The 12,041-nt window shown below is 33.8% G+C and overlaps 1 protein-coding gene across 2 annotated transcripts in view; it reads left to right on the plus strand.

Moving 5' to 3' along the window:
- ADAMTS20 (ADAM metallopeptidase with thrombospondin type 1 motif 20) overlaps positions 1-12,041 on the plus strand; it is a gene marked incomplete at both ends in the record, with an annotated part of 191,686 nt that overhangs the window by 91,620 nt on the left and 88,025 nt on the right. For both annotated transcript variants that reach the window (XM_080705454.1, XM_080705455.1), the window contains 5 exons: positions 3,208-3,353; positions 4,869-5,050; positions 5,155-5,291; positions 5,728-5,845; positions 8,775-8,870. In XM_080705454.1, the coding sequence (XP_080561580.1) occupies positions 3,208-3,353; positions 4,869-5,050; positions 5,155-5,291; positions 5,728-5,845; positions 8,775-8,870 (679 nt within the window). The remainder of the gene's footprint in view (positions 1-3,207; positions 3,354-4,868; positions 5,051-5,154; positions 5,292-5,727; positions 5,846-8,774; positions 8,871-12,041) is intronic.

Raw genomic sequence — 12,041 nt, forward strand, 5'->3', positions numbered from 1 at the left:
CTATCTGTAGTAAAGGATTAAGTTTTTTTAAATTTCTGGATATTATAAGCTGATTTTTTGTACAAACCAAAAATGATTTAGTTGGAAAACAAAAAGACATTAAAATATAAGCCACATTTTCTATGGAAAACAATATTCCTCAAAAAAACAGACTCATTGTATAATCTACTTCTGGGTCCATGTTCTAAGGAATTAAAAGTAGATCTTTAGCTGGGCATGGTAGTGCATGCTTGTAATTCTAGTACTTGGGAGGATGAGACAGGAGGATCATAGGTTCAAGGACAGCCTCAGAAAGTAGTGAGACTGTCATCAACCTAGTGAGATCCTGTTTCCAAATAAAAATAAAATAGGCCAGTGGGTATAACTCAGAGATAGAATGACCCTGGCTCCATTCCCTGTGTGTCTCCCCCAGAAGAAAATTAAAGTAGATCTTAAGAGGCATTGGTATACCATGCTCATAGCAGTATCATAAGGTAGAAGTAACTCACGTCCATAAATAAATAAAATTTAATATATGCATTTGGTATGTTTGAATGTGTGTCCTTTCAAAACTTGTTTTAAAGTTTAATTGTAAGTTGGGCATAGTGGCATACACCTGTAATCCCAGTACTTAGGCAGCTGAGACAGGTAATCACAGGTTCGAGGACAGCCTCAGCAAGCAACTAGTGAGGCTCTCAGCAACCTAGTGAGATCCTGTCTCAAAATGAAAATAAAAAAATAAGGTTGGGGTGTAGCTCAGAGGTAGAGTGTTCTCGGGTTCAATCCCCAGCACCAAAATTAATAAGTAAATAATTGCCAATGTAATTATATTGGGAAGTGGGTCCTTGAAGAGGTAATTAGGCAATGAAGGCTTCATTCTCTGAGCTTTCAGGAATGGGCTTTCTTTTGGGCCCTCTGTCTTCTGACATTAAGAATCCAAGGTTCTGCTGGGTGTGGTGGTGCACACTTGTAATCCCCGCGCTTGGGAGGCAGAGACAGGAGGATCGCGCAGGTTCCAAGCCAGCCGTGCTGGCATAGAAGACCCTGTTCCAAAAAATAAAATAGGTCTTGGAGTGTAGCCCGGAGGTAGAAGGGCTTCCAGAAACTCCAGTACCACCAAAAAAAAAAAAAAAAAAAAAAAAACAATCTAAGGTTCTTCTCTCTAGAAGAGAAAGTATGAAAGGTACTATTTTAGAAGATTCTGGTACTTGATCTTAAAATTCCCTGTACTTAGTCTTGTGAGAAATAAAGTTTTGTTTTTTTTTATAAATTATCAATTCCCAGGTATTCTGTTATAGCAGAACAAATAGCCATTCATAAAACACAGTAGTATATTATTCATCCTTAAAAAAGAAGGAAGCCAGGCCTGGTGGTACATGTCTCTAATCCTAGTACTTGGGAGGCTGAGACAGGAAAATAGAAGGTTCATGGCCAGCCTCAGCAACTTAGCCAAGCCCTCTGAAACTTACATTCTGTTTCAAATTTTAAAAAATAAAATAAAATATGGCTGAGAATGTAGCGCAGAGGGAGAATGCCCTTGGGCTCAATCCCCAGTATTAAAAAAAAAAAAAAAAAAAAAAAAAGTTCTGACATGCTGCAACATGGGCAAATCTTGGGAACATTAGCTAAGTGAAATAAGCCAGTTGCAAAGTCACAAATATTTTTTTTACTTCAGTTATATTAAGTATCTGAAATAGTCAAATTCATGAAAGAAGAAAGTAGAATGGTAACAACTAAGAGGTCAAAAGGGGGAGGGTGATAAAAGTTGTTTAATCACGGGTTTTACAGCATAAAAATGTTCTGAAGATACTGCACGATCAAGTCAATATACTTAATGCCACTGAACTAGACCCAGAAAATGGGTAAGGTAGTATATGTCATGTGTATTTTACCACAATTAAAAGATAATTGCAAAATAATAAACATAAAATTACAATTCGAATTCTATAAAGGCTTCTGGGCAGGGATGTAGCTCGGTGGTAGAGTGCTTATATAGCCTAGGTTTAATCCCAACATTGCAAAAGAAAAAAGTTTTTTTAGTGCTCACTATCAAGTCTGTGCTTATCGCCTCACGGTCTTATAACTAGTTCAAGACTGCACATCTTGACTAGCTGCCACTGATGGAATGATGATCCAGGACAGAAGCAAAGAGAGTTGGTGGAGTGAAACTGTGTAGTGAGAGGGGATGGGATTAACGGCACAGGCAGAGTGGCTGACTGCTAGGATCATGGAGTTTCCATGCATACTAACAGACAACAAGGTGAATATCTGGGTTTATATGCTCTTGGGTGGTCAAGAGGAATTGGTGGGCAAATTCTTCTCTAAGTTTCCACTTTAGAGACACAGGTAAGAAGCAAGATCATCATCTGAGACTTTGGAGAAAAATAGAATAGAACATTTTTGGAAAAGGTGGGAAGGTGGATAAATACCTTGGAGTAAAAAATGAAAGCATGAAAATATGCAGTATTAAATTAATAATGATAACTGGGCATGGTGACACACACTTGTAATCCCAGTTCTTGGGAGGCTGAGACAGGAGAATTGTGGATTTGAAGCCAGTTTCATCTCTGTAGTGAGACTCTCATCAGCCTAGTGAGAACCCATTTCAAAATAAAGAATAAAAAATAGGAATGAGGGTGTAGCTAAGAGGTAGAATGTCCTTGGATTCAATCCTCAGTCCCACACACCACACACACACAAATATTAAACATCATTACTTCTCTTTAAAAATATTCTCAGCCAGGCATGGCAGTGCACACTTGTAATCCCAGCATTTGGGAGGCTGAGACAGGAGGATACAGGTTCATGGACAGCCTCAGCTACTTATTGAGGCCTTTTGCAACTCAGTGAGACCCTGTTTCAAAAAATAAAGAATAAAACATAGATCTAGCTTGGAGTTAGAATGCCCCTAGGTTCCATCCTCAGTACCACAAAAAAAATTATCATTTTCAGATTTACTCTTATTTCACTTTCATCCTCAGTAGGACTCCAAGTCTCAAAGGCAAGAGCAATGCTAGATTAATTTTGCATTTCATGGATCTTCTGGTTACTCAGTAGATAGGAAATATTCCTAAATTGTTGTCCAGTATAATCTCATTTCTGAATAACAGTTTAACCTGAATTGTTGACAGAATGTTCTTCTAGTTATCTTGAACCTGTGGTTATAATTAACATGATGTTCTAATTAGATATACATGAGTGATTTCTTTTGGTTTGTTGTTTTCATAGCATTGCCACCATGGGCATTGTGTAAACAAAGACATGGAGATGCGTCCTGTAGATGGTGAATGGGGATCGTGGGGACCTTATAATTCGTGTTCAAGAACATGTGGAGGTGGAATCAGAAGCGCAATCAGGCTCTGCAATCATCCTGAGTATGTCTTTTTTATGTCACTGTAAATTAAGATTAACTCAAGGCACCAGAAGGTAAACATCAAATTTATTCCCTTTTAAACTAGAGGTCAGTCTGTAAGTTGCTGAGATTCAGGAAATTCCTGGAATACTTGAAGCTATATTGCTATAGATCTTTATAGATTCCAGTTTTACAAAAAACAAAACAGATTAAATCTTATAATTTTAATTGAGACAAAACAACTTCTTCATTTTGTTTTTGTTTTATTTTCTGATTTGGGATATTTAGGACATACTTATGAATAACAGTAGCATAATGACATTTTCACATTTACTCTGTTCCTAATGGCAAGTCCTGGTTCCTTCCACTTATGTTTCATCTCCCCTGGACAAAATATGTAGTTTGTTTGCTAGTTTTTTGTTATTTTGTATAATTTGACATGTCACATTTTCTTTATTTATCATGTTGTAGATTCATCATTGCTTTAAATGAATATCTCCCCTTCATCAAACTATTTGAAACAGCTTAGAGAGTCCATAAAGATTTTTAAATACACATTTCTGTTGTATATACCATATATAAGTTAGTAAGCAATGTGACACTTTTTTAAAAAATCTTCTTATCAAGCATTTTTATTATAGATATGTGACATATTTTGAATAAAATCTAATAATGTTTGAGTTAGAGAATAGCTAAATTATACTATAAATCTTTATAATCTAAAATTATGAAGAGCTTTTATTTTCCAGTGTAAGTTGAAATAGAGCTAGATATAAATCAGAATCATGGAACTCTTTGAATTGGGTGACAAGAAGTATGTACATTACAAAGATGCAGATATACTTCATTTTTAACACCTATTCCTTTACTGTTATATTTGGTTTACTATGTATCTCTTTTTCCAGACAATAAACAAACTCTATTTTGAAGTTTTAAAACAAAATCCCAGCCAGGTGTGATGGCACATGCTTGTAATCCTAGTACTTGGGAGGCTGAGACAGGAGGATCACAGGTTCTCAGCCAATCTCGGCTACTTTGTGAGGCCCTCCACAACTTAGTGAGACCTTGTTTCAAAATAAAGAATAAAAAAATAGGGCTAAGTTTATAGCTCAAGGGTAGAATGTCACTGGGTTTCATCCTTAGTCTGCAAACAAACACTCCACAAAATCTCATCATTAGTTTCTTGTTAATTAATCTCAGAGTACAAGATTCATTTCTGCCCTCCATGCCTTAGTCTAAGGTGGACACTGTTCTGGTTGATTTAAACCTCTATTACATATATATATATATTTTTTTTTGGTGGTACTGGGGTTCCTGGAAACCCTTCTACCTTATGCTACTCTCCCAAACACCTATTTTTTATATTTTTATTTGGAAACAGGGTCTCTTAAGCTATACATATTTCCATTTAAAAAATTATGTATCAATGTAACATTAATGGTTTTTATGATCCTGGAAAAGAATGGAATAGTCATAGAAGTAAATGACAGAAATCAAGTTTAACTGATGTGCTTTAAAATGTAATAAATTTGACTAGGCCAAAAAACGGAGGAAAGTACTGTGTGGGCCGCCGGATGAAATTTCGATCATGTAGCACTGATTCATGTCCAAAAGGAAAACAAGACTTTCGAGAGAAGCAGTGCTCTGATTTTGATGGTAAACATTTCAACATCAATGGTCTTTCTCCTAATGTGAGGTGGCTTCCAAAGTACAGTGGGAGTGAGTAATTAAAATTTCTTTGATGTAAAATTTTTTTGAGACCTAAGAACACATTTTTATATTAAAAACGTCACCCAAAATGTGTGTGTGTGTGTTTTTTATAGTTGCCATAAAGGATCGTTGTAAACTTTATTGTCGGGTTGCTGGAACCACTAACTTCTACCAGTTGAAGGATAAGGTTGCTGATGGTACTCCGTGTGGAACTGAAACTAATGACATCTGTGTTCAAGGCCTGTGTCGAGTAAATAAATTAAGTTTCTATAAATAATGACTTTAGTGATAATAATTTTCTTCAGTTTCTCTAACCAAATATTACTGCTTTTACTTCAGAATATGCTCTTATGAGTTCCAATAAAACAACCTTTGAGATCCTGCTATCTATAGGAATATAGTTAGATTTGTTACTAGGCAGCGAGAGCCCTCAAAAATGACTTACATGACATTAAGATAAGTTTGCTGATTTTTGCTTTGCTTAAGGAACTCAGAACCAAAATGCAGATGGGGCCAGCCTGCTAAAAAAGTAGAAAGGAATGGTTGTAACATGCTTTTGCTACTTAAAATTTGACCTTCAATGGCAACATTTAACTGACACCTGAGTTAAGACCCTTTATTTCTCCATCTCTAACTTCTTATGTACATTCAAAGAGTGTCTTGATTATAATAATTGTGTTTTGAAGCAAGCTGGCTGTGATCATGTGTTAAACTCCAAGGCCAAGAGAGACAAATGTGGGGTGTGTGGTGGAGATAACTCTTCCTGCAGGACAATGGAGGGTGTCTTCAACAGTGCCCATTACGGTAAGCTATATATCTGTTTCTAGTTTTTCCTTTTTGTTTGATATAATAATGGCGTATACAGTGAAGATATAATAGTAATATTTTTGTCATTGTTTTATGTACTCTAAATCCTTATCCAAAATAAAAATCTATTAAATATAAAAAATTATCTTATACCAAGTTTTGCCTTTAAATTGATAAATTTCCCTACTCAAAATAAATTTACTAAGAAATATATTAGTTTCATTTATTAAAGTAAAAGATTAAGTCCAGTAATACTTAACCATGATATGTAGTTCCCAGTTAATGAATGAAGAACTTTTAATGTGGTTCCTGTAATCTAAAATGTATGTATATTTTTTTGAGGAAACTTGTTTTTATTTATTTTTTAACTTATTTTTTAACAAAATATATGATCTGGGCTGGTCGTGGTAGTGCACGCTTGTAATCCTTGAATTTGGGAGGTGGAGACTAGAAGATTGCGGTTCGTGGACTGCCTCAACTACTTAGTGAGGCCCTTTGTAACTTAGTGAGACCCTATTTCAAAATAAAAAATAAAAATAGGGCAGAGTGTAGCTCAGATGTCGAATGCTCCTGGGTTCCATCCTCAGACCTGCAAAAAAAAAAAAAAAAAAAAAAGACCTGATCTATCGGTTGTATTTATTATTGTTATATTGAAAATGTTGATCGATGGTGAAGGATAAATATTGGCTCATAATTATCACCACATATGATTTCCCAAGAGTTTCTGGATCACAGATATAATTGATACTTGGCTATGATTTTATTTTTATTCAAAACTTTTATGAGAATATCTCAGATATTTTTCATTCTAAAATTGTTCTGGGTAGCATTTTTATAATAAAATAGCAGACCTTTGCCAGCAAGGCATGGTAGCTCACACCTGTAATCCTAGTATTTTGGAGACTGAGAAGGATCGCAGGTTTGAAGCCAGCTACAACAGTGTAGTGAGGGTCTCTGCAACATATTGAGACTCTATTTCCAAACAAAACACAAAAAGGACCTGGCTTGGATATAGGAAAGGTAAACTGTGTGCTGCTTCTAAGCACCTATAGTCGATGAACAACCGATACAGCCTAATACAGTAGAGGTGGAAACGCTGTAGATTATTGACCTCTGCACTTAGTAAGGCAAAGAGGCACCAACCTGGCTAAGAAATAGGTTACTAGCCCATTGCCTTGGTAACGCTGATAATAACATACCAATACAGAATCTGGATGGAGAGGGGGTTAGAGTTCCATTATCAGGGTCTCTAGCATGCCTGCACACTGCTTTTTCTTCTCTTTTCTTTCTCTTTCCTACTGATTTTGTAATAAATACTTGTTAAAGCTGCAAAAGAAAGAAAAAGGCTGAGGGCTGAGGGTATAGCTCAGAGATGGAATGCCACTGGGTTCAATCCCCAGTACCCTCCCCCCAAAAAAAGAAAAAGACCTTAAAACTTTTCTTGCAAAGTAAACATTCACATTTTATAGACTTATTTATCAGCATTAAATTTTGTTCATACTTTTTTGAACATGTGTTCAGTTGTGGTGAGTAATTTTAATTAAAGTGATAACTTAAAACTCAAAATTTATGTTTTTATCTGTATGGTAAGTATAGTGCTGGTGATATTTGTGATTATTAGTTACTAGAAGATTTGACATACTATGTTTCTAGTTGTTATTTATTGTTTTATGAAAGTCACACATTCGATCTTTCATAACGAATGACATATATTTATCTGTACTTGCTGAAAAGTATTTTTAAAGACAAAATCACATATATAAAATTAGAATTAAATAGTTAACCTTGTGAAAATTATACTGTAAGTCAGTTCATAAATGAAAAAGAATCGCTTTTCAGAGTCTGAATGGCATTTGTCACATTTCTGCCCCCTGGTGGTCACTTTAGATCTTGTTACATCCACAATAACCTTAGGGTGAGTTGGAAAAATTTAACAGCAAAGACATAAACAGTAGACATAATGGGTGAGAACATTTTATAGTGAAGATGTAAATTGAATTTATTCTTGGAGATTGGTAAGTTACAACCAGTATGCATACAGTGTATATAGGACCATCAAAGTATTTATCACCTTGTATTTAAAAATGTGATACTTTAATAAGATATAAACAAGTCTTCTCTAAGAATGTTCAAGGTAATCTGACATCAGAATTATAAATTTAAACAAAACTTTTACTACTTAAATTTATCCAACAGTTATCAATTTTAGTGCATGAGAAAATTATAACTTAGTCATTTACTAGATAGAGGGAAATTCTAATAACAGTGAACAAGGAAAAATAGAATAATAGCAGTACAGCATAATTAATTGTACACTTAACCTGAAAGTATTTGAACAACTAGGCAATATGTATATTTTTAGTTTCAGGAAACATTTTTTCTTGTTTAAAATATTTAAACAATAATAATATTTAAATGATATAAAATATTATCTCCTGGATTTGTGAATAGCATTTGAAATTTTGTATTTTTTCTAGTAGGAAGGATAAGTATTAGTCAGACTTAAAAATTGAACGTGTTTAATTATTTTAAGCTAAAATATTAACTTCATTCAAGTTTATATTAAGAATTTCAGAAGAAAGAAAAATTAGGAATTGTTGTACTTTAAGAATTTAAAACTGGGCTGGGTATGGTGTCTCACACCTGTAATCTTAGTACTAGTAAGGTGTATCTTGGAGGTAGAATGCTTTGGGTTTAATTCCCAGTACCAAAAGAAAAATCTCAGGCTCTGTGCATTTCTATACAATTACTCTTTATCGATCCTTAATTAAAACACTGATTCAAAAAGAACAACCGTTTCATTTTTTTAAAGGTAAAATGAAATCAAATATGACTATGCTATTCATATATTTCAATCATACATCAGTAATAGCCTCTAACACATCTGCTTTTTGTGAAAATTAACATGTTTAAAATCATATTACAGGTTACAATGTCATTGTAAAGATTCCTTCAGGAGCAACAAACATTGAAATTCTTCAGCACAGCTATTCCGGAAAACCAGAGGATGATAATTACCTTGGTAAACATTTTTAGTAAGGAGCAGCCAATATGTGGTTTGTGTGCAATTTCATGGAGGTCTGTGGTTGATGTAAATTCTTGGAAGGCAGAAAGAGTCTGTGGAATAAACATGAAGTTTTAGTTTCTACTGAGCTTATGTTGTCTGACTCCCTGTACATATGTTCTTCTTAAGCTACACAAAATAAATATTTTTAAAAAGAAATACCTAGCTGGGTGTGTGGTAGTGCACCCTTGTAATTCCAGTACTTGGGAGGCTGAGACAGGAAGTTCTGGGTTCATGGCCAGACTCAGCTACTTAGTGAGGTCCTCTGCAATTTAGTTAGATCCTGTTTCAAAATAAAGACTAAAAATCCAGCTAGGGGTGAGATCGAAGGTAGAATGCCCCTGGGTTCAATCCCTAGAATCACACATACACACACACACACACACACACACACACACACACACACCCCTAATGAAATTTTTCAGCTTTTTCCAATAAGAATATTTTAGATAATAAAGATTATATTTAATTAAAGTTACATGTATATTTAGGATTAAAATTATCTTCTTTTTATTTAATGGTAGTTATAGAATTCTTTTGGTTAAATGGTTTAGTTTTCTTACATATTTTTACTATGTAGCAGGAGTACTAAATATAGTTTTTAAAAAGCTCTTATATTAGAAATGACAGACCCAAAGTAGCCAAAGCAATTATTAGCAGAAGGAACCATGTTGGAGGCATCATAATAACTGACTTCAAATTATACTACAGAGGCATAGAATAAAAACAGCATTAAATTGACACAAAGATCAAAAAATAGAATAAAACAATAGAAGACACATTTTATATTTTATATTTTATTTGGAAACAAAATTTGTGCTGTGTTCTAATCATATTAGGTGGGCCTAATAATAAGCAGAATTTCAAAGTCGTGATAAGCTATAAAAATGTATTTCAAAATATTTGTAACTGTAATGTAATGAAAATTTATATAATTTCTATTGGTGAAAAAGTCCCAGATACTACAGAGATTCCTGTGCTTGATTTTATTGTACTCATAATCAGAGAGAACACTGAACTTCAGTTAAAAGTTAGTGAAAATAAAGATACAATTTTTCCCAAGATTTGGTCTATAAAAGATGTTACAATAAATAAAACATATGCATGAAGGTGTACACACACACACACACACACACACACACACACACACACACACACTTAAGTTTTATATTCCAAAAAGGAATATAATAAAAATTCCATACTCCAAAGGACTATAAATATAAATTTGGATATAGCTCGGAGGTAGAAGGCCCCTAGGTTCAATCCTCATTGCCAGAAAAAGAAAAGAAATTACATAAAATACTTTTATAAATGGTAAACTTGAGAATTTGACTTTTTTCTCTGTGACTTGTATGATAAAATAAATGCATTTAGAATCATGTTTTATCAGTTAAGAATGTTTGTGATTTCTCATACTAGTCTTCAAAAATTACATATTATTGGAATGTCAATGTCAAAAAAATATAAAACATTTAACTCACAAAAAACAATAGAAGACACATATAATAATATAATAGGGAATTATTATATAATATAATCCTCACAATTATAGTCAGATGCCAAAATTATCCACTTGGAGAAGATAGCCTTTTTAATAAATGGTGTTGGGAAAACTACTTATCAAAATGTAGAAGATTAGAATTAGACTTCAGTCTCTTACTCTGCATCCAAATCAATTCAAGATGGATAAAAGACCTAGAAATCAGACCAGAGACTATGCAGTCACTAGAAGAGGGCATATACCCAGCTCTCCAATACACAGGCAATGGTAGAGACTTCTTCAATAAGCCCTCCAAAGCTCAGGGGGAAAAAAAGGATCAGTAAAAGGGATTGCATAAAATTAAAGAGCTTCTGTGCGTCAAAGGAAGCAATCAAGAGTCTGAAAACAGAGCCTATAAATTGTGAAAAAATCTTTGCCAGTAACTCCTCTGGTAGAAGACACATATCTAGGAAATATAAAGAACTTTAAAAAACTTAGCACTAAAAACAAAATAATCCTCTTAATAAAATGAGTAATTGAACTGAATTGACCCTTTTCAAAGAAAGAAATACAAATGACCAATAAATATATGAAAAAATGTTCAACATCATTAGGTATCAGGGAAATGCAAATCAAAACTATACTGGGATTCCATCTAACTCCAGTAAAAATAGCAATCATCAAATAAATGCTGTCAAGTATGAGGGGAAACAGGAATCCTTACACACTATTGGTGAGATTACAAATTAGTACATTCACTATGGAAATCAGTTTGTAGTTTTCCCGAAAGACTGATTATAGAACATTCCTAACATCCAGCGGTAGCACTACTGAGCATCTTTCCAAAGTAATTGAAGTCTGATTATAATAGTGATACCTGTGTATGTATCCCTATTTTTAGCAACACAGTTCACAACAACCAAACTATGGAACTGGCCTAAATATTTGTCAACAGATGAATGAGTTGTAAAACTGTGATGTGTACACACACTGAGTACAGCCTTAAAGAAGAACAAAATTATGTCATTTGCAGGAAAAATGGATGGAATTAAGAGAATGCTGAAATTAGCCAGTCTCAGAAAGTAAAGGGTTATATGTTTTCTCTTATATGTGAAAACTAGAAAGAAATGGAAACAAAACAGACTTCAAATAATCAGGAGTGATACCACTATGATAGTGGAGGCAGATTTGGGGAGATAGGTAGGGTGGGAAGAGGAGACTTGATGAAGGAAACAGTTCAAACAATCCTGTGTACGTTCATGAAGCCAATCTTGGTATTCTGAAGGGTAAAGGGAAAGGAATAGGGCAGGATGCAGAGAGAAATGCACTGGGAAATAAAGATGTGTGTTTCTTTCACTGTAAACCCAATGATATATAGTTATACCGATAAAAGTATAATTTAAAAAACAACAGAAAAGGAACTGTGGTTTTATATTTTTAGATGTTTATGAATATAGTGACATTATATTCCCTTTAGCTATTTCTAAGTATAGACATAATTTGTGGTATTTATTTTTATAAATTAGCTTTAAAGTATAGTGAATTTTGCTTAGACACAACAGGAAAAGATTTTACAAAGCTTTTCTTTTTTCTGAGAAATATCTTAAAGTTGACTTTATCTGAAATTCACCAAGCTAAAATAGGTTGTG

Source organism: Muscardinus avellanarius (assembly GCF_963383645.1).
Source record: "Muscardinus avellanarius genome assembly, chromosome: 11".
Lineage (NCBI taxonomy): Eukaryota > Metazoa > Chordata > Mammalia > Rodentia > Gliridae > Muscardinus > Muscardinus avellanarius.